The sequence below is a fragment of the Glycine max genome, chromosome 9, assembly GCF_000004515.6.
Source record: "Glycine max cultivar Williams 82 chromosome 9, Glycine_max_v4.0, whole genome shotgun sequence".
NCBI lineage: Eukaryota > Viridiplantae > Streptophyta > Magnoliopsida > Fabales > Fabaceae > Glycine > Glycine max.
Genome location: NC_038245.2, coordinates 47,935,846 through 47,957,771, shown reverse-complemented (window position 1 = coordinate 47,957,771; position 21,926 = coordinate 47,935,846). Strand labels below are relative to the sequence as shown.

General features: G+C 33.3%; 4 protein-coding genes across 5 annotated transcripts; 1 reads left to right on the top strand and 3 right to left on the bottom strand.

The window, feature by feature from the left end:
- Positions 1 to 592: 592 nt before the first annotated feature.
- On the bottom strand, positions 593 to 4,314 carry LOC100778420 (pentatricopeptide repeat-containing protein At3g22470, mitochondrial). Of its 2 annotated transcripts, none has more exons than XM_006587773.3 (2): positions 2,455 to 4,314; positions 593 to 1,625 (listed from the first exon to the last, which is right to left on the bottom strand). In XM_006587773.3, the coding sequence occupies exons 1-2, from the start codon at positions 4,172 to 4,174 to the stop codon at positions 1,609 to 1,611; spliced, it is 1,737 nt and encodes a 578-aa protein (XP_006587836.1). In that variant the 5' UTR covers positions 4,175 to 4,314; the 3' UTR covers positions 593 to 1,608. The 2 variants fall into 2 exon arrangements, with proteins under 2 accessions (XP_006587836.1, XP_006587837.1); XM_006587774.3 differs by having other exon boundaries at positions 595 to 1,636.
- Positions 4,315 to 9,474: 5,160 nt separating this feature from the next.
- On the bottom strand, positions 9,475 to 11,399 carry LOC121172786 (probable receptor-like protein kinase At5g24010). The gene has a single exon (XM_041005169.1). It carries the CDS (start codon positions 11,279 to 11,281, stop codon positions 9,890 to 9,892), a length of 1,392 nt encoding a protein of 463 aa, XP_040861103.1. The 5' UTR covers positions 11,282 to 11,399; the 3' UTR covers positions 9,475 to 9,889.
- A 13-nt stretch (positions 11,400 to 11,412) lies between these two features.
- On the bottom strand, positions 11,413 to 16,203 carry LOC100777888 (uncharacterized). The gene is made up of 3 exons (XM_006587772.4): positions 14,989 to 16,203; positions 12,235 to 12,774; positions 11,413 to 11,698 (listed from the first exon to the last, which is right to left on the bottom strand). Exons 1-3 carry the CDS (start codon positions 15,871 to 15,873, stop codon positions 11,597 to 11,599), a joined length of 1,527 nt encoding a protein of 508 aa, XP_006587835.1. The 5' UTR covers positions 15,874 to 16,203; the 3' UTR covers positions 11,413 to 11,596.
- Positions 16,204 to 17,349: 1,146 nt separating this feature from the next.
- On the top strand, positions 17,350 to 21,329 carry LOC100777362 (U-box domain-containing protein 15). The gene is made up of 4 exons (XM_003533550.3): positions 17,350 to 17,774; positions 18,304 to 18,420; positions 19,335 to 19,760; positions 20,277 to 21,329. Exons 1-4 carry the CDS (start codon positions 17,463 to 17,465, stop codon positions 21,327 to 21,329), a joined length of 1,908 nt encoding a protein of 635 aa, XP_003533598.1. The 5' UTR covers positions 17,350 to 17,462.
- Positions 21,330 to 21,926: the final 597 nt, after the last annotated feature.

Below are 21,926 nucleotides of genomic sequence, written 5' to 3'. Positions count from 1 at the left end.
TGGGTTTAATAGAAAAGTGTTCAGTGGTTTATTTAATATAAATTCTTACTATATAAATAGAAGATAGTGAACTTTATTGATGTCAAAGTACAACGAAGTTATATTAGATTTCACAGCTAATTGTGTGGATCAATTCAAAATCATACATTTCAATTATATTCTCAAGTAAAGCACAGTTGGAATGGGTGACACATGGCAAAACTGTCACTCACAAGATAGAAGCACCAAGGCCTTGTCGAATAAAACCAAGGTTTTAAAAATCGGATTGGACCGACTGGTTCAATTGAGAATCGGTCTAGTGACCGGTCTCAAAACTCTAAAAATTAGTGCATTTTAAAATCCATATAAAACAGATGAAAATGGGTGTTGAATTCACATAAAGAATTAGATTTAAATTGATTTTTAAAATTTCTTTTTCTTAGTTTTTTTTAATTTAATATATTTTTAAAAAAATAAATAAAAATATATTTTAAATATTTCACATAAGTATCAACTATTTTTTCAACTATTATTAGTTTTTATCTTATAAAATATATAATTTAGTCATTTATACTAATTTATAATTGTTTTAGATCCTATTTTTTAATATATATTATCTTATTACTTAGATTATTGTATAATATTAAAAAACTATAAAACCGATTCAGCCGCAGTTCAACTATGATTGAACCATGAACTAGTATTTTCAGCTGTTCAATCACCGATCTGATTTTAAAAACTTTAAATAAAACTCTAAAAATCCTATCATTGAAAAATAACAACTAAAAATTATACTTATTCTAATTTATACATAGAGAGAGAATAAATATGTGCAACAAAATGAAGAAAAAAATCGTAGCAATTCCTAACCAATAAAAAAAAATCCAAAAAATGTATCAAACTGTGACAGTTAAACTGTCAAAAATTACAATATTTTTTGGCAATTTATTTGGATTCCCAATGCTAGATTACAAGTAAAAAACATTGTATTCTATGCCTGACATACAGATTTAAAATATCTTAAGCTAATTAACCTAAAAAATACTGCTTCCAATCTTATGTATAAGAAACAAATTCCTTTTTTTTTCTCCTAATTATAATAAAACTGATTTTCAAACTTATTCAAAATTAAATTACTTTTATTTCCTTATGTATTTGTCAAGCATTGGATTATAACAATTGCCAATACATATCAATAACGCTTTAATGTTAACTAAGTATTAGGTCTCTCTGACTGTTTTGTATTTTTTTTATCCACGGAAATTGAAGACTTTGTAAATTTCATTTAAAAAATAAAATATAATATAATGACGCTAAATGAGAAGGCATTTTCTAATTTAGTGTAGGCTATCTAGTTTCTCTCTGCATGATCGTAACTGGTTTTGCTCCATTTCTTTGTTTTAAAGACACTTTTTTCCAGAATTAATTTAAAACACTAACCAAGGTGCATGTGGCATTCCTAAGGGGATATAACACCAGATAGAAGAGATTGAGTCACCTGATCAATTGTCCTGATGTGATCATATCTTGAAACAAGTTAACAGCCTTTCAAGCGCAGTTCATTTGTTATGCTCAAACTTGGCAGTATTGTACTTTCTATTTCTACTAGTGCAATCACTCCTCCAGTGCCTAAGGTAGTTCTGCTACTGTAATAAACCTAAAAGTCAAAACTTTATCATATCATACTCCATAGAATGAGAAAGTAATGGGGAAATAAAAATCTGAAATGTTTAAAATTTAGCAGGTACTCTTAATTCAGTATTTTTTTCAGCTTATGTAGGGTACATTTTAGAGAACAACATAACATAAGGATAATGTTTTGTGAACAAAATATAATACAGCAAAAAGCTATTTCCTTAGATTTTGGAATGTAATTTCAAAAATGAGTTTAGAACAAAATGATAAAAATATAAAGAAAGAAATAATTATTATATGTAATATATAATTGTCAAATTATGCTCTGTTAACTTAATGCATAGCAACAAGCTGTGTACTAAATGTTTCAAACAGAACAATACTAAGCTGTGAATTAAACAGTGAAATTCCACTTGGTACTATGGGGATATATAAGCATTGGATGTCGACACCAGATGATGCAAACAAATATGCTGTAGGTTTTAAAGTTTCCTTTTCTACAAAAAGACCAGGGAAAAAAACAGAATTCAGTTATACTTTCTATAATCAGGAGTAAATAGAGTCAACTATAAAAGTTAAGGCATTTCAAATAATATCTCTGTTTCAGCTTGGTTTGTTATCTGAAACACTAAGAATTAACAGTGACTGAACAAAACCTTAAGAGTAGACGAGACAGGTAGACAGTACACTGGGAAGAAAAAAGGTAGGTATCAGTTATGAAAACACTAAAACAATAAATAAATAAAAAAAATCAATGAAAGTTATTGTTACAATACCAAAATAAATTAACCAGCATACGATTGTTAATCAAATGAAATGTCCATAGTATTGGTCACTCACCATGAAAATTCACAATAACTTTATTTGTAACCGGAGATCGCTCACCATGAAAATTCCTAAAATGTAATAGGCCTTTAGCAATCATTTCATGGAGAAGTTTCTCCGCCTTATCATTCTCATCCTTCTCAAAAAGAGAACGAATAATGATTTCAAAAGTTACAGCATCAGGGATGCAACCATTGTCTTCCATTTTTGACTTCATGGCCAAAGCTTCATCCAACATGCCCTCTTTACAAAGCCCACCAATCATGACATTATATGTGTAGACATCTATACAACAGCCTTTAACCAAGATATGTTGAAAAAGCTTTTGTGCATTCTTAAGTCTTGCACCTTTACATAATCCATCAATAAGTGCCGTGTATGTGTACTTATTTGGCTGAATTCCCCGTTCCTTCATTTTCATGAATAGTGCAATTGCCTTGTCAAGGTTTTGGTTTTTGCATAAACCATCTAATAAGGAAGTGTAGGTGATTACATCAGCTGGTTGACCTCTGTGGTGCAACTCCTTCATAAGATCCAAAGCAGAAGTAATTCTCCCTGATTTACACAAACCATCAATAAGAGAATTGTACGTCACGGTATTAGGAACCACATTTTTATGTAGCATTTCTCTTAGGAGATTCATGGCCTCATCCACGCTTTTACCCTTACATAATCCATTAATCATTATATTGTAGCTGCAAACACTAGGATTTACCTCAGTTTGGACCATAGCATGGAATATCTGTTTTGCATTATGCACTTCACCAACTAAACAATATCCATCCATTAAAGTACTATAAGTAACAACATTAGGTTTTACTCCTTCTTTCGTCATCACACCTAATAAATTTTTTGCTTCTTTCAGCTTTCCTTCTTTACATAATGCATCAATCAATATAGTATAGGTATAAACATCCGGGTTGATGTTCTTCAATGTCATTTCATTTAATAGACTGAATGCTCCCATTAACTGACCCGCAAGGCAAAAGCCACATATTAGAGTACTGTAAGTGATAACATCAGGAAAAATTCCTCTAGAATTCATTTCAGTATAAAAATCATAAGCCTCGTTTACAAGTTTATCTTTGCATAAGCCATCAATGATGGTGTTGTACATTACCACATCAGGCCTAGTTGATCTGTCTTCAATCATTCTCAGCAACTTGATGGCACATCTCGTTTCTCCTATTTTACATAGTCCATTGAGCAGGGTCCCGTAACTAACCTGGTTCATCTGAAATCCTTGTGCTACGACCTTGTCATGAAAGTGCAGTGATTTCTTTACCTCACCCTTGAGACACAGACCTTTCATGAGTGTAGTCAAGATTATGGTATTCGGCTGATAACCTAATTTTAGAATTTTGCCCAATACAGAAAAAGAAAAGGCCATTTGGCCCAAGTGGCAGAAACAATTGATGAGGATGCTCAAAGTAACAAGATCTGGCTCAATTCCTTTGACTTCCATTTGTTTAGAAAGGGAAATGGCAGTGGGAAAATGCTTCATCTTTACGAGGGATCCTAAAATCTTGCCAAATTCGATGATCGACGGGGTATTACGCATAAGGAGCATGCCATTGAACTGGGAAACAGCATCATGGACAACATCGTGAATGGATGGAGGCTGAGAGTGAAAGTAAAAAGGGAAAGTGGGGTTTGGAAGAAAAGGAGGAAAGTTGGGAATGGAATGAGAGAGAGAAGAGCTTAACCTTCTTGACAATGAGAATGAGAATGACATTGTTGTGTTGAATGGACTGTGTTTGTTTGGTTGGTTTATGTGAAACAGAGATCAAAGCTCAGTTTGCTCCGATTTGAGGCATGAACTGACAAAGGGCAATGGGCTAACAATAAAATTGAGATATTCAGCTTTGATTATGTTTAAACCCTAACTTTGACGTGAGAGATACAGCCAATCAAGTATGCTATAACTAATTATTATTAAAAAGAGTTGGTATGATGGATTTTTTAACTAGTTATTATTAAAAAAAAGTAATTATGGTATAATTATAATTTTTAGGAACTACTCAAAATAATTAAAATTTTAATTTTAATTTTTTTTCAAATGTTTAAATAAATACAAAAAAATCAAAATTGAAATGTTTTTTTGAAGGGTTGAAGAAAAGAAAAACTGAAACAAATTAGAGAATACAAATATGATTCTAAAACTCTACACTCTAGTCATGGTCTACAACAGGAGACCACTTTATGGTAAAGTCTCTTTTTTCACCCATTTTTTTTCGTATGGTTTTCATAGCATTTTTCTTGCTTTCATTAGCCTAGATCATAGTCTTTGTTTCAAAGATCAATGAAATTTAGATTATTTAGTTGATTAAGATCTAAGATGCATGAGTTATTGTAAATTTTTTAATATTATTTTTTATTCTCATAGATTAAAAAAATTATTTGTAATTATTTTAAAAAAACTTAAATAAATTTTTCATATATAGAAATAAACCATTTTCAGATTATTACTTAATATGATGTGATAATGACACGTAGGCGTGATGATGCCACTTGACATGTAGTAAATTGAAAGATAAAATTTGTCTAGGTACTTGGTTGAAAAAAAAAAATGAATGTTAAATAGCAATTTGAAAAAAAAAATATTTTCTAAGAATGAAAAACATATTTAAATTATATATAATTGGTGTTTTACATTTATTATCATCAATGTAAGCATGGAACATATTATATCTTCCCTCACTCTCCCTTTATTGTTATCTGGACCCAAAATATATATATTTCAGCATTTGATCTTGTTGTATTCTCCTTTTAGCTTTGTTCAAATATTAAATGTATGCATTTTAACTCTTTAATTTCATCTTTATTATCATTTTATTAATCTGAATCAGTTGATTAATCAGGATAAATTAATAGATGAGTTATTATAAATTTCAAATAATATTTTTTATTTTTACCAATAAAAAAATATCTTATTAATTTAATATATTTTTTATTTTGAACGAGAAATTATTTTTAAAATAAATAAATAAGATAAAGATACTTAAATCAAGTTATTTTAATTATTTTTTAGTTTTTTTTGTCAAGTTTATAAATTTATTTGATCAAATAAAAGTGTTTGAGAAACGATTTTTTCTTATTGACTTGTAAGATTTGCTTTTAATCATAACTTAAATTTGCGATTATCATTTTTATTTTTATTTTTAATAAAATAATATAAGTTATCATTTTATCTAAATTAAATTATTTATTTTGATAAAACTTCTTATTTATTTTAATCTTAATCCATTAATCACTGCAAACATTAGGATGTATTCTCGTTTGAACCATAGCGTGTAATATCTATTTTGTATTATAAGCAACATCAGGTTTTACTCCTTCTTTCATCATCACAGTTAATAAATTTTTTGCTTCTTTCACCTTTCCTTCTTCTTTACATAATGTATCAATCAATATACTATAGGTATAAACATCCGGGTTGATGTTCTTTGATATCATTTCATTTAATAAACTGAATGCTCCCATTAACTAACCCACAAGGCAAAAGCCACATATTAGAGTACTGTAAGCGATAACATTAGGAAAAATTCCTCTAGCATCCATTTCAGAATATAGATCATAAGCCTCGTTTATAAGTTTATCTTTGCATAAGCCATCAATGATGGTGTTGTACATTACCACATCAGGGGCCTAGTTGATCTGTCTTCAATCATTCTTGGCAACTTGATGGCACATCTCGTTTCTCCTATTTTACATAGTCCATTGAGCAGGGTCCTGTAACTAACCTGGTTCATCTGAAATCCTTGTGCTACGACCTTGTCATGAAAGTGCAGTGATTTCTTGACCTTTCATGAGTGTAGTCAAGGTTATGCTATTCGGCTGATAACCTAATTTTAGAATTTTGCCCAATACAGAAAAAGAAAAGGCCATTTGGCCCAAGTGGCGTAAACAATTGATGAGGATGCTCAAAGTAACAAGATTTGGCACAATTCCTTTGGCGGCTTCCATTTGTTTAGAAAGGGAAATGGCAGTGGGATAATGCTTCATTACAAGGATCCTAAAATCTAGGCAAATTCGATAATGGGTGGGGTATGACGCAGAAGGAGCATGTCATCCTGAACTGGGAAACAGCAAAGAGGGAAAGTGGGGTTTGGAAGAAAAGGAGGAAAGTTGGGAATGGAAAGAGAGAGAGAAGAGCTTAACCTTCTTGACAATGAGAATGACATTGTTGTGTTGAATGGATTGTGTCTGTTTGGTTGGTTTATGTGAAAAAGAGATCAAAGCTCAATTTGCTCCCATTTGAGGCATGAACTGATATGCTATAACTAGTTATTATTAAAAAGAGTTGGAAGAAAATTTAGATTCCTGTGCTCATTTTTTACTAAATCATAAATGTTTTTTCAATGTTCATACTAGGATCGAATCCAACCATTTACTTAAGAAACACCATATTGATCATGATAAAAACTAGTCTAAGATAATGTTTCGAGAGGGAAGCAACAGTTTTTGGGGCATGTACCCAAAAATAAGGTATGCATCTGTCTAGAAAATACCCAAGAAGATTGTTCTTAACTTGTGATATCCATACATAATTTAGTACAAGTAAAAGAATAAAGAGAACAAATGAAGGGAAAAAAATATATAAATAACTCACGCATACACTCACTTGCTAAGAGAGAGGAAGAGTATGTTTTCACTCTATGACATCTCAGTCTAATATGATACAGCTTGCTCGTATAAGCAATAGCCTTTTAATGGCTGAATTTTGTAATAAAAAATACATGCATCTTTTTTAGTCATTGTCTTGAAGATATCAGTTAAAAAATCTATATATAAAAGTTTTTATTACTAGAATTGTGCTGAAAATCACAAAAAAAATATTATTATACTTTTCAGTAAAAACTTTTTAGTTTTATTCCTTAAGTAATATATCTATCCTAAAAATACTAATCAACATTTTTCATAAAATATTAAGAATTAGAATATGACAACCTTAACAGATCTACTACCTTATAAAAATGACAACATTAATCAGATAAGGAGATATTTATATGAAAGAACAGACGGTGCAGAAAATTTATGTACTTGCTTATCTAACAGTACGTATATATTTCCAAACGGTGGAACATCAGCTAGCTGTCACTGTTATTAATATATAAGTGGCGGTGGCAGCACTAAGGTCTTGTTAGTTTAAAGAGAGAGGGTGGAATCAAAATAAAATAATGTTGAAGTCGTATTTTTATATTATATTCTAATTCATAATTTTCATTTTAATTATTTTTTTTCACTCTACGAATTGACCCTGGATGAAAGACGAATATAACTAATCGAACGGAACGTGTGAGTAGTGCTAATTAATTTGACTTGTTATGCGTCGAGGCTCTGCATAATGATGATTTAATTTAATCTATAAAAAATTGTTGCCTACAATATTTGGAAGAAGAAAGTCGATGATCTTTCGTAGTTATGGAATTTTTTTTTCCAGCTTGCTTTTGTAACACAAGACAGAGAGAGAGAGAGAGAGGGGGTGAGGGTGAGTACATTTCCTAGATAAAATGCATGATATCACGAATCTTTGGTTGCGTTTATCCTAGGGAGTGATTTCTCGTTTTAAATTTTTATATAGTTTTTTGTAATTAATTTTTATAATATAGTTTTTTTTACATTTTAATTAAAAATATAGTTTTGATGATAAGACAAAAATATTCCTATAAATAAATATTTTATTTTTTCTTTCTCTCCTAATATTATATTCATTATCACTACCCACAATTCAATTTGTAAATCTTCAATGATTTTTATGGGAATGAATTATTCTTACTCTTTGCATAGAAATGATGAGAGTGGTATTAAAAAAATATGCATGAACGGAAATAAGGTTTTGATTACACTAGAGAATACAAATACTTCTCAAAATTTCACATAATTCAAAGTTTCACTGCTTAACATGAATTTTTGTGGGTTCTATTTACAAGAGTAATCGAGTAAAAAGATCCTCTTGATACTCACAAACTTTTAGATATAATAATTTTTAAGTATTTTAAACTGTTATTCGGATGATTTGCTTTTAATGCTTGAGAAAGAAGACTTATAATTTGATGAAGGAATCATTTGAGACCAATATTGTTATTATGTCCGCTACATATCATCAATCACCTTTTAAGTATGTGAGACAATGTCTAAAGAGTAAAGACTAGAGGAAGTTTAAAAAGAAAGATTAGGGTAATCAGAAGCTTACTGAAATCCTTTAGAAGATTAAAAATTCAGAAGATTCACGGAAAAAATCTCAAGCTACTCAAAATTCATGTGTATAAAATAATTACAAGAACTAAAACAACTTCATAAATCATAAGCTTTTGAACAAGCTTAAAAGTAAAAGATTTCTGAGTAGGACCTATGCATTTCACATGTATTGATCCTTAAAAACCTTCAAATATGAAGGATAAGGTATTTTTGTGTCTTCAGAAGATTATTGCATTGCATCTCTTCAAAAGGCTCCCATAGGAAGCCTATTCAGAAGGGTTAAAAAGTCAAAAGTCCTCCAGAAAAGAGCTCAGGACTCCATTCAAAACTCCTCTTCAAGGCCGAAAACAATAACCTTGGATGGAAAACGCAATAAAAGACAAAGGAGCATAATATTAAATACTAACTAATTGAAGCAAATGTTGCAAAAAAATATGACATGGCCCTGGAGGAATAAAAACTCGTCCAAGGAGCATGTCAGAACTTCTCGGGAAAAGCTGATAAATGCTAATGAATATTTTCTAATATCCAGCGAGACTTTAGGAAGATGGTTCATACAGTATAAAATCTCAAATGCCATTACCACATATGAAGAGGAGTAACATCAAAATTATTCAAGCCAAGAGCTTGTGAATCGTTAGAGATAATAGGTAACCAATTAACCAAATGAGCTACAAGAGAGCAACTTGCTATGCAAATACTCACAATTGTAGAAAATGAGCAAAACGAAAGCTTTCCCTTCATTCTTTAGGTTCAACATGCTCATGGAATTTGAAAATTGCTCCATGATTAATTTAAACAAAACTCGGTCCAGGCATAAACCATTACAGATAATTTGGGGCATCAGTATATATATTCATACAACCACTCAATATGAAAGTTACATACGTATTTTCAAAAGTTCAAGCAATAACAATGAGGAAAGCTACAACATTACAAAACAGAGCAAAATTAACAATGGTAAGAAAACAAAGTCTAGAGGCAAAAGGGATGCCTTAATATTATGATATAAACAAGTAAGGCAACTTAGATATAATACAACAATCCCTAAAACATTGGTATTAGCCGGGCTTTCAGAATGTCTTCCTTTTCTAGCTTGATCGGCAGCATGCTCCTTCATGTTTCTCTTTTTCTCATGAAAGCCACCTCAAATGGCTAGATTTGCTGATATTTTACACACAACTTATTAAATTGCTGACTAAATATGGCCAATCTTTTGATATAACTATATAAGTACATATCACCAATCTTAATTCTTAACACTATCATCCGACAAATTCACAGGCAACCTTGACCAAGACACAGATTCCCTCGATCCAGTCAACCTCCTACGAATCACTATGGACAAGCTCAACACAATGCAAACAGCAGCCACCAAAGTAAACAGCAAACCTGTATTATTCCCCGTCGACCAGCTCTTCATAACAAAATCAGCACAAACCTCTCCATCAAGGCTACTGCGCGAATTGTTCAACTTCATAACCTCAACCGCGTTCAATATCCCATCGATGACATGCGGCATGCTCCTCTTCGAAGGACCTACACCAACACTCAAGGCCCCATCATCTCCTCCATCAACCACAAAGTCCGCGTAAAACGGCGAAGCCAGCGAATTCAAAACGTAAGAGAGATCCAAATCTTCATAAGCCAAATTCCCATTGACATACACATTGAAGTAAAGCAAACCAAGCGAAATGCTAGCAATATCACAGAAATGCAACCGAACCAAGTATTTGTACCCTCCAACAACAGGAAACACCCAAGTCATATTAACATTAGGAACAGAATCATTCTTACTCCTAATCAACCTAGCACTATTGTAAACATTATCAGGTCCAACCTCACGACTAGCCCCTCCAACACGGTACTTGATCCTACCACCAAAGTAAAGCTTTTCCGACCCAACACTTGGTCTGAAAAACCCATCATCAGGAATCCAAGTTCTCCACAGGGAATCATTAAAGGGGGTAACTTTAACACCCCCAACAGTGACCCTGTGAACAACTTCAAGAGCCTGTTGGTTCAAACCCTCAAATTTCTCTAATTTCGACGAACTCAAATACTGTGCTGTGTCAGGGACAAGGTCCTTGGGCGCGGAAATAACCTCAATGGCGTTGACGAACGCCAATTTGGAGTCTTTGTTAGGAACAAACACGACGGCGAGGCTCTCGGCGTCGACCCAGATGAGATACTCGACGATTCTAGGGTTTGTTGTGGGGTCGCTGAGTAAGCGAGTGAAGTTGCTGAGAACGACGTGGGCGTTGACCAAGACGTGAAATTGGGCGCGACCCAGATCGAGAATTGGGGTGGTGAAGGGGTGGAAGTGGAGGCGAACGATGTGGGTGCCTTTGTCGGAGATGGGGAAGGTGTACCTTGCGGGGCTTGTGAAAACCCTAGCGGTGTGGTAGATTGGGGGGAGATTGGGGAGGGGGTTGTTATTTTGGAGCGAAACGGCGTGGGGGGAGGGGGAGAAGGGGAAGCGGTGGTGGCCGGAGAGGTCGCCGGAGAAGGGGCGGTGGTCGACGAGGGTGGAGGGGGCGGAGGAGCCGCAGTTGATGAGGTAGTTGTCGGGGGGAGAGAAGAGGTGGGAGAGGGAGGAGAGAGGGAGAAGGAGAAGAATGAGGAAGAGAGTGGAAGGCATGGTTGTGAGAGATGAGAGGATTGTGGTGTCACTTCACTTGAGAGATTAATGTGTAAATTGTAATGAACAAGACTCAGTCAATTGGACCCACACGCTCTCACTGTATTTGAAAAACTCATTGCCATCACATCTTAAAAGTCCAATGTAATTTATAATATTTTACATAATCACAAAATCCCCACCCAAAAAACACCAATTTACACATGTAACACTTGTCTTTTCCATACTCTACACATTTGAAAACAACAAGTAAGTAAATAATAAAGAACATGAGAATTATCAGCAGAAAGTTGGGCCATTCCCCATGCCTCTTAACTATTCATGAGCAAATTCATCTTTTCTGCATTCTCCCACGTCAATCACCAGAGTTCCATCTTTCTTTGACGGTTGAACCCTGCAACAATTTCTTCTAGGAGACTGCTCAAAACAATAACATAAACAGAACCCCATTTAAGTAAGCAATATCAGTTTCACTCATCAAAATAATACATTACAGAGACAAAATGTTTCAAGCTTTTTGATTTTCGGTCAAAATTTATCATGATTCAAATAATTTAAAAACGATAATTTTGTTCATCATATTTTTTATAATTGATAAATTTTAGATTAGAATTTTCTCTTGTTAGAGAATTATCGCATTCACACGTTCTATTAATTATAGTCGTTAAATGTAGATTACTTGAAATGTGATCCGCCAATATTTATCTAACGATTTCAATTCATGAATGTGTGAATGCAAGAAATATATTTTCATAAATATCGTCACTCACTCTAGTATCACAAGTTTTATAAAGACAGAGAAAAACCATGCATTATAAAAAATACGAAAACCAAACGTGTTGATGATTAAGACCAATTTTATCCAAAAATTAAGAGATCTAAAATACATTTTACTTTTACCCCATGCATTAAACCATTGAAACATTAAGATTTTAGGAAGATAGAGAACCTACCTTGTCCCACAAATGTGGGTCAGGTTTCTTATGGACCTTTATTACTTGGATTTGGGTCGGATCGGGCATTTTCCATTTACAGTCCGGGTTGGGCTGGACCCGAATATACTCACTCATAGTTTCATCACCAACTCCACCAAAGGTTGCATTTGACAGGTAAAAAACAAAAGGTTTCTGGCAAGAATTGCGACTGAAAGGGCGCGTGTTGAACGGAAAACTGGTATAATCTCCCCGCCGGTACCAATTCAAAAAGGTTCTGGCCGGAATCTCCATGTCCCGGGCCAAGAAAATGCCCCGGAATATTTGAACCGCATAGCCCCAAGACACGGATATGGTCCAATGCCGGGCTTTGTCGTAGCAAATGGACTGTTGCATCAGCCCATATGAGTCCAGTTTCATGGGCCCAATCAGCCGCTTTAGGGCCTCAACACGGTCCACGTTTGGAAATATGGGCTCAACCACGTCCAAATGATGCATGGAAACTAGGGGTGTAATGGGATGTGCTGCTAGGAGTCCAAACACGTTGCCATATACATCAAACTGAAAACAAAATTAAAAATAAAAATAAAAATAAAAATAGTGATTTTGTATAAGTATATGTAGCAACTTCTAAAAAAAATTATTAGCATATGTTGCTAGAAGAATTGTAAAAACTAAATGCACAGAATATGAGAGGAATCAACTGAAATGCATAATTATGTTTAGTTGAATGAATAATGATTCCTATCCTGGCTTCAAATGTGCTATATAATTTATTGAGATCAAAATGGTAATTTGCTTTTTATTTTATTCCTAACTAGTGAATGTGGGAAGGTACTAATAATACACTCTGACACATACTATACAACACACTATTTTTTTGCCAAGCAAAATTCAAGCCAAAATCACTTGTAAAGAGTAAAATTCACATCATTTACTAGGATTTAAATGAATTTCATCAAATAATAGAATAGTATATTAAAGAAGTGTTATTATTTATGTAGGAATATGAAATTATTATCAGATGCAGATAAAATATAGAGCGAGAACGTATCAAATAAAGGGTGTGAGTGTAATTATCATTTTCTTACAAGTATGAATGAATAGGATGCCAAAATTATGTAACAGATGTCGCAGCTTAGATGCATGCCATCTGGCATATAACAACGTTAGTGACCAACAAGAATCGATCATAGAGGTTTTATATATATTGTATGTGACATTATAGAGAAAATATCGTGTCATGAATTATGTTTGGACACCTATGCAGAGCTTAGGTAATAAATTGGCCACGTGCATTACACGTGGAGGCTACGCATGCATTAGAGGTTCTTAAAAGCTTATGTTAAATGCAAAATTAATTTTTCGAAAATAAATCAGAAAGAAAAGCTGGAGAAAGCAACAACGTTTCATAATTGCTTTTTAGGATCGTGGGAGGTGCAGATGACAATATCAGTGGTGGTTTTGGTTTGGTTTGATAGAGAAAGCCAAGAGGCATTGGGTTACTGGAGCATTTCCAAGGCATCTTAAGGAATAAAAATAAATTTCCTAAAAAACAGACAGATTTTCGCCTCAAACATGAAAGCAAAATATTGTATTTAGTGTGTGCCACCAATGAATATTGTCTTTTCTGTTTTTATGTCATTTATGGCCTGGAACAAGTAATTAATAATTATTCATCATACAAATATCCATATTTCATAGAGATTATTTTCAATATATTATAATAATTCATAGAGATTACCAGTGAAAATTCATACACGAAACACTTTTTTTTATTGGAGGTAAGCGTCTATTCTGTTATACATTGCAAAATGCAAAGTATTTAGTTAGTTACGTCAATGCGATGTTTGCACATTATTTTATAATTATCTATAAGCTTTATTTTATTATTGCATTATCTCTTCAAATAAATTTCAAGAAACAAAAAAAAATTAAACAAAATAAACCAAAAAACATAATCCATTTGGAGAAGTTATGGACCAAGTGGATAACTTAACGCTGTTATAAAGATAAGGGATAACAACTTATTCGATAAAATAAACAAATTTATATATTTAAATATAACTATTAAGATAGTGTAATTTCCCCTCCTCTAATTTTTCCCAACTTTCCTGAGCCAAAATCGACTGAAAAAGATTTTCGCTCTTGTTTTTTTTTTTTTTTTGTCTTCCAAAATTTTCAGCCAAATAAAAACAATATTCAATAAAAATCTCACTTTTTTCTTCTCCTCTCCTCCATTTTCTTCCAATAGCACATTAGATCTCCAAATTTTTTAAATTAGGATAAACCTTAAACGTAATTCTATAGATATTTTTAGTATTGTTTTTTTAATCAAAATTAGTTTTATAATTTTGATTAAGGAACAAACCTAAAAGAACAATGTAAATATTGCCCATTAAAGAAAATGAACCATATGAATCATCAATCACCAACTTTTCTCATCTGTCCTTTTTTGGGTGCACTTACCTCCATCTCAATCATATACTGTTGACCAAATTCAAGCAGCAGAAGACCTACTTAATTAATGCTAAAAGAAAACACTAAATGCATATATATATATATATATATATATATATATATATATATATATATATATATATATATATATATATATATATTCATTTTCTTGGATTGGATTTGATTATATAAAAAAAAAAAAACTAAAAGAATAGTTTTCTAAGATAAATAAACTGAGCAATTTCTCAGGAATCCAACAGAATCAGTGACACATTCACAAATCACAAAGCATGCAAAAAGAGAAAATTCACTAACCTGGTGAAAGCCAATCTCCTTAGTGAGAGGGACACCAAGCTCTGCCATACAAGCCTGGATCCTATCATCTGAGCCAAACAATGCAGGGTACCTCTGAAGGCACTTATCCTGCATTCTCTCCAATGCCACTGCCAAAGGGTAACTAATTGCAAACCCTCCACCTCCATAAGCCATGTTATAAGAAAAATGAATATTTTGCAAGTGGCTCTCTGAATTTGTCCCTATATAATAAAATTGATTATGATCATATTTTTGCAACACCTTCACCAAATTCTCAGTCACAAAGAAAGTGTCATCATCCCCCATCACAAACCACCTCACATTGTTGTTATTCTTCTCCATCCCTAGCCTCACTGTCTCTGACACTATTCGAGAGATTCGAACCCCCAACCTGTCCCCCTGTGGATTCTTGACCTTGAACTTTGAGACATCACTGGATATTCTCAATGTTGGTAGAAGGTGCTCCTCACTAGGTTCACTTTTCACTTCTTGGTCTAGCCACACGTTTCCCCTTGTTTCGTTTGGCCTCCACCATAGTTTGATGTACTCTTTTCTATGGTTCCATAGCCTTGATGAGGATGCTATGCCAAATACTATGTGGGAAATGATGGTTTTTTTCTCCTCAAAGGTTGTTGTTTTGTTGGTGTGTTGAGATGGGGGAGGAGCAGTCTTATTGGAAAAGTGAGTGGTGGTGGGAAAAGGGTAAGGCTTTTTTTGAGGGCAATCATATGAATGTGTGATGAATCCAAGGGAGTAGAAGAGGTAGGAGATGGAGATTAAGAGGAAGAAGGAAGTCATTAGTTTTGCTATGGTCCATGAAGAGTTGTGGAAGTTTTCTGAATCTTTGAGGTTGTTGTTGTTCATGGTGCACATGAATGGTTTCATGGGTTTGAGTGAATATTCACACCAAGATAATAAAATAAAAATGCAAGGAAGAAGAACCCCACGAATAAGTAGCGGCAGAGAGAGAAACAGAGACGCTGAGGGCGTGTGATTTTGTTGGCTAAACTGAAAAAGAGCTCTTTGATGAATTAGGATTTATGGTTTGATGTGGGATAATAAGAATTGTAAACAGAACACAACAAAAGGCACCTCTGCTGCACTTAATTTGTTTGAGACTAGGAGATTTAGATTTATCTCTTGACATATGGAGATCTTATCCAATGTTAATATATGATCAGGGGTTTAATTACCTCTTTCATGGTAGTTGGGGTAATAGTTTAAGTCTGTTAAACTTTTGAAATAAATAAGATTTTTTATATCCAGTAAAAAAAATTGAAATCAATTAAATTTTGATCTTTTATTTATTTATTTTTTTAACAACCACGATATCATGCTTTTATTCTAACTTACCACTAAACTGATCGACCCTAATGCGCTAGATTATATCTTATCTTCAAGTTAAACTGAAGATATTAAAAAAAATATTAAAAATGATAGATTGGACGAGATAAGAAGTTCAGTTAAAATATTTGAATTTTGTAGATAAAACATATATATTTAAAATTGATTTTTTCTATTCAGTTACAAATTGTTAAACTATTCAATTAATATTAAAATTTAAAAGCACAAGAGAATAAACCATATGCATTTAGAATGAAGGCCTATATAAGGAAGCAATTAGCTAGACTCACACGTTTATATATATAGGAGACTTGAAAATATGTAAATATAAACAATAAAACAAAATTGAAAAAAATAGTGATAGAATTTAAGTAAATTAAGAAAAGCTTTCTATTTTTCAAAGATATATATATATATATATATATATATGTGTGTGTGTGTGTGTGTGTGTAGGTTTTAAATCAAATCTTTTTCGCAATATGATTTCTATCCTTTGGGAATGAATTCCTGCGTGTGGAAATCAATTCTTTCAAAGATGGGGAATCGATTCCTTGCGAGAAATTAACGTTAAAAAACCAAATCCTTTATTTTGGACTGAATTCCTTCGTGTTGGAATCAATTAGTTAATTCTATTATATTTTATTATACTCAATTAGTTAATTTTTTAACTTAAATTAATCAATTAAATTATTTAAGTTTAATTGATATTTTTTCAAAATTATTAAGAGATTAAAGCAACCAAGCACTTGAGTTGGGTCAAGTTCCCCACCCCAATATATAAGTCCTCCAAGCCCATCTCCCTGTTTTTTTATACAAAAATATTAAATTTGTTTTTTCCCCATAATATTTCCCTTACGTGAGATGATTGAATCCCGAAATATACGGGCAAGCCCCAAAAGCAGGACAATGTGGGAATGGAACTAATTAACAATCATATCATCAACCAATCCCATGAAAACCAATACTAATTAAACAGTTAGATACATAAAAAAAAAAACATTGTCAGCATGGTTTTCTTAACTCACTTTCCTTGTTTTGTTAACAATATTTTCTAGCTATTACTTAGGGACGTGCGTGCATGGCTTTGCATAAGCACGTACGTAGGTAAGGTGAGGGCAGAGAAGAAGGAGATGGCGAGGACGGAGGAAGAGAGAGTCGTGGGAAACGAGTCCTCGTCCGACGAGAAAAATGACCTGGTGGAGGAGATCCAACAGGTCATCGAATCGGTGGTTCAATTCGGCGACTACCGGAGGACGCAGAGGAAGGAAAGCCACAACCTCGTGCGCCGTTTCAAGCTCATGTTGCCGCTCTTGGAAGAGCTTCGTGACCTCCCACAACCCTTCCCCGAAATTGGCGTCGCTTGGTTAACCAAACTCAAGGACGCACTCTTGCTCGCCAAGGATTTGTTGAAACTATGCAGCCAAGGAAGCAAGATTCACCTCGTAATATTCCTTCCTTCCACGTTTATCTAAAATCACACAAACTATGGGTCTTTTCAAATGTCATGGTGTGTGTTTTCAGCTTTTTAATCCATAAGGGCTATTATTTTATGTGAAATAAGGTTTTAAAAAATAGTCCATCCATATTCCAATATAATTGTAACGTTAAGGTTAATGCAATTAGAATTGTGGGCACTTTAGTTGTATTTTGTCTGTGATTTCCGTAATATCAAAGAATGCAACAAAATTATAAGTGAGACAGTAATTTAAAACCTTGATATGAAATGAAACTAAGTTATTATTTGATGTAATTTAAGTATGTTTGACATAAGAGTTATTAACATTTGACCTTTTCGCTAGAAGTTTGTCCTTGACATAATTTAAGAATGTTTATGCATGCGTTGTTTTTTCTGGCTAAAGGGTTTGGTGGGTGTTGAAGATGTAAAACTAATGTTGAGCATTTATTTATTCACAAGAGGTGGATTCTAGCGAGTTTTGACAAATGGGGTGTTTTTTTTCTTTTCTGGTTCAGTCTTTGGAGACCGAGGCAGTTATGATCACGTTTCGGAAAGTGTATGAAAAATTAAGCCAAGCGTTTGATGGTGTGCCTTTTGATGAATTGGGTATCTCAGATGAAGTCAAAGAACAGGTATGAAAAGTGATTTTTTCTTGTTTTTTGGAAATGAATTTTAAGGTTTATATATATATATATAGATAGATTTATGAAAAGCAATTATGTGATCTCGTGAGTTTTGTTTATATGATGTTGAATAATTCTTTCTTTCAAATTGCGAATGGTATAGATGAAAGTAATGTGTTTTTGTGTAAATACATGTAAGTATGTAACGTAGAAGGAAAACACGATGCCGTATTTTGTTGAACAGTGAAAGCCCCAATGTTGTTGCCTCTCTGTTTTCTCAGCCCAAAACATAATTATGTGAATGAAAATGCATTTTGTGGACAAAATGATGATGAACAATGCAACGTTGGATTGGTGGACGCGATCTTTATTATGCACATTGACACATTTGCATAATTTCTTAATCGTGTTCTTAATATATAAATTTGGATGCATTCCAGGCAGATATAGTAATGTAGCTTCCAGGCTCAGTAGTGTTTTCCTTTTGTAGCTGTGGTTGTCTATTTGCTACGAATAAATATAATCATGCCCGTGTAACCCTGATTTTTTGTTGGCTTTGGTATATCATAGTTTAAAATGTTGAAAGAAATTCCCTAGTCTTTCATTCGAGAAATTATTACTTATTCCAAACTACCATAGTCTCAGTTAATCTGACACATAATTTAGTTTTATTTGCTCTTCTTCGTAAGCTGAAAAACTCATTTGTGTCACGTGAAAATTGAATGGACCATAGTTTCAAAGTGGTCTAAGACCATATAATAATTTCTCTTTTGATTTCCTTACTGGGATCTTTAATTAGCCATTGGTGATGATTAATTTGTTCTTCTTTGTGGCTGTGGAGTATGAATTCTTGTTCACACTATACCTTCATTTATGTATCTTCAATCATTGATCTTGAGGTAATCTTATACTGTGTGCTTCAGCTTGACCTAATGCACGTGCAACTCAGGCGAGCCAGGAGAAGAACTGATACGCAGGACATAGAACTTGCAATGGATATGATGGTGGTGTTCTCTGATGATGATGACAGAAATGCTGATAGTGCTATCATTGAGAGGTTGGCTAAAAAATTGGAGCTTCATAGTGTTGAGGATCTCAATATAGAAACATTGGCTATTAGGAACCTTGCTGCAGAAAGAAAAGGGCAACAGACTGAGAGTACTCAGAAAATAATTGACCTTCTCAACAAATTCAAACGAATTGCAGGCATGGAAGAAACCAGCGTCCTTGATGATCCTGTCGTGTCCAAGATGCTTGAGAGGTGCACCTCTTTGGTCATCCCTCATGAGTTTCTCTGCCCAATTACACTAGAAATCATGACAGATCCTGTTATTGTAACAAGTGGGCAGGTAATCACATATTGTTCTTGAATGGATTTTGTTTGGCCACCTATCATTAGTCAAAATTTATTGAAAATCACAAAATTTTATTAGTCACACTTCTTATTTCATGAGTCTCACTTGTAAATTTGTAGTTTTCAATAAATTATAACTAATAGAAGAGAATATGTTAGAAAGAATTTATTAAATAGTGTCTTGCTAACACTCTTCTTGAGAGGAATAGAACAATATCTTATCACACATCAATTATAGATATTCTAAAGAACTTACAATGGCTTGGACAATTCTCACCTCAAGCTAATAAGCCAACTTTATGGTTAAGTTGGGACAAACCCAAAATTTAAGAAGACTAATGTTTGAAGAAAAAATTCTTTAAAATAAACTTAACCAAACAGGCACTTAATTGAAAAGGCATCCTGCATGTTGTTTTAACCGCGAGTGTTTGGTAGATTGAGTTCAATGAAGAAATATGATGACTTTTTTTTTTTCTGTATGACACTGACAACTTTTCTCTTATCATCAAAGACATATGAAAGGGAAAGCATAGAGAAGTGGTTCCAATCCAACCATAACACATGCCCCAAGACAAGGCAACCTTTGGAACACTTGTCATTGGCACCAAACTGTGCCTTGAAAAGCTTGATTGAAGAATGGTGTGAGAACAACAACTTCAAACTCCCTAAAAAATACAATTCTTCAGGTAAAGAAAGCTGTCCTATAGACAGCAAAGAGGAAATTCCAGCCTTGGTTGAGAGCCTATCATCTATTCATTTAGAAGAGCAGAGAAAAGCAGTGGAGAAGATACGTATGCTATCAAAGGAAAATCCTGAGAACAGGGTTTTGGTTGCTGATCATGGAGGAATACCACCACTAGTGCAACTCTTGTCATATCCAGATTCAAAAATACAAGAACATGCTGTGACAGCACTTTTAAATTTATCAATTGATGAGGGTAACAAGAGTCTTATATCCACAGAAGGTGCCATTCCAGCTATCATAGAAGTGTTGGAGAATGGGAGTTGTGTGGCTAAGGAGAACTCAGCAGCAGCTTTATTCAGCTTGTCAATGCTTGATGAGATTAAAGAGATTGTTGGTCAATCAAATGGATTCCCCCCTTTGGTGGATTTGTTGAGGAATGGAACAATTAGAGGGAAGAAAGATGCTGTTACAGCCCTTTTTAACTTATGTATCAACCATGCAAATAAAGGTAGGGCCATTAGAGCTGGCATTGTGACACCTTTGCTTCAATTGCTCAAGGACACAAACTTAGGCATGATTGATGAGGCACTCTCCATTTTGTTACTCCTTGTATCAAATTCAGAAGCAAGACAAGAGATTGGACAACTTAGTTTCATCGAAACCCTTGTTGACTTCATGAGAGAAGGGAGTCCAAAGAACAAGGAATGTGCAGCATCTGTTCTTCTTGAGTTGTGCTCAAGTAATTCATCCTTTACATTGGCAGCACTTCAGTTTGGAGTGTATGAGTATTTAATGGAGATAAAACAAAATGGAACAAATAGAGCACAGAGGAAAGCAATTGCAATCTTAGATCTCATTAGCAGGAGCGAGCAAATTTAATCTTGCTTTCTCCAATTAATGTAGGTATAATTGTATTATTTCATAGTAAACTAAACTAATTCTTTCGTATATCCTGATGTACAAAGTACAGTTAAAAAGTGTAATTAAAACTTCTTTTTCATTATATTAGTTATAATGAATGTGTACTTCTTTTTAAAATTTGAAATCCTAATGAAAATATGTTAAAGATTGATTTTTAAATTTCATTTTGCAATATATAAGTAAATAAGACTATCAAATATATAACCATCATTTTCTAGTCTCAAGGCACAATAGTACAGATTCATGGTACCCTGAAGTTGGGAATAAATATAGATGTTGAAGATTCAATCTATCATATGATCAATTTTGGTTTTAATAACATATTGTTCTTTGATTCACTGTCATACTTATTTTTCAAATAGATAATTGACAAGGTCATAAACTAAAATTGGAGATTAATTTGTTATTATGATAGAAATTATGATAACAAGAAGTGTTTTATAAACTGTGTGAATATGAAACACGCAGAAGGGGATTCAATGACAGAGTATATGAGCATTTTTTAGAATACTTTGAATCAGTTGAAAATCGCATATATTAAATTAGATCATGAGT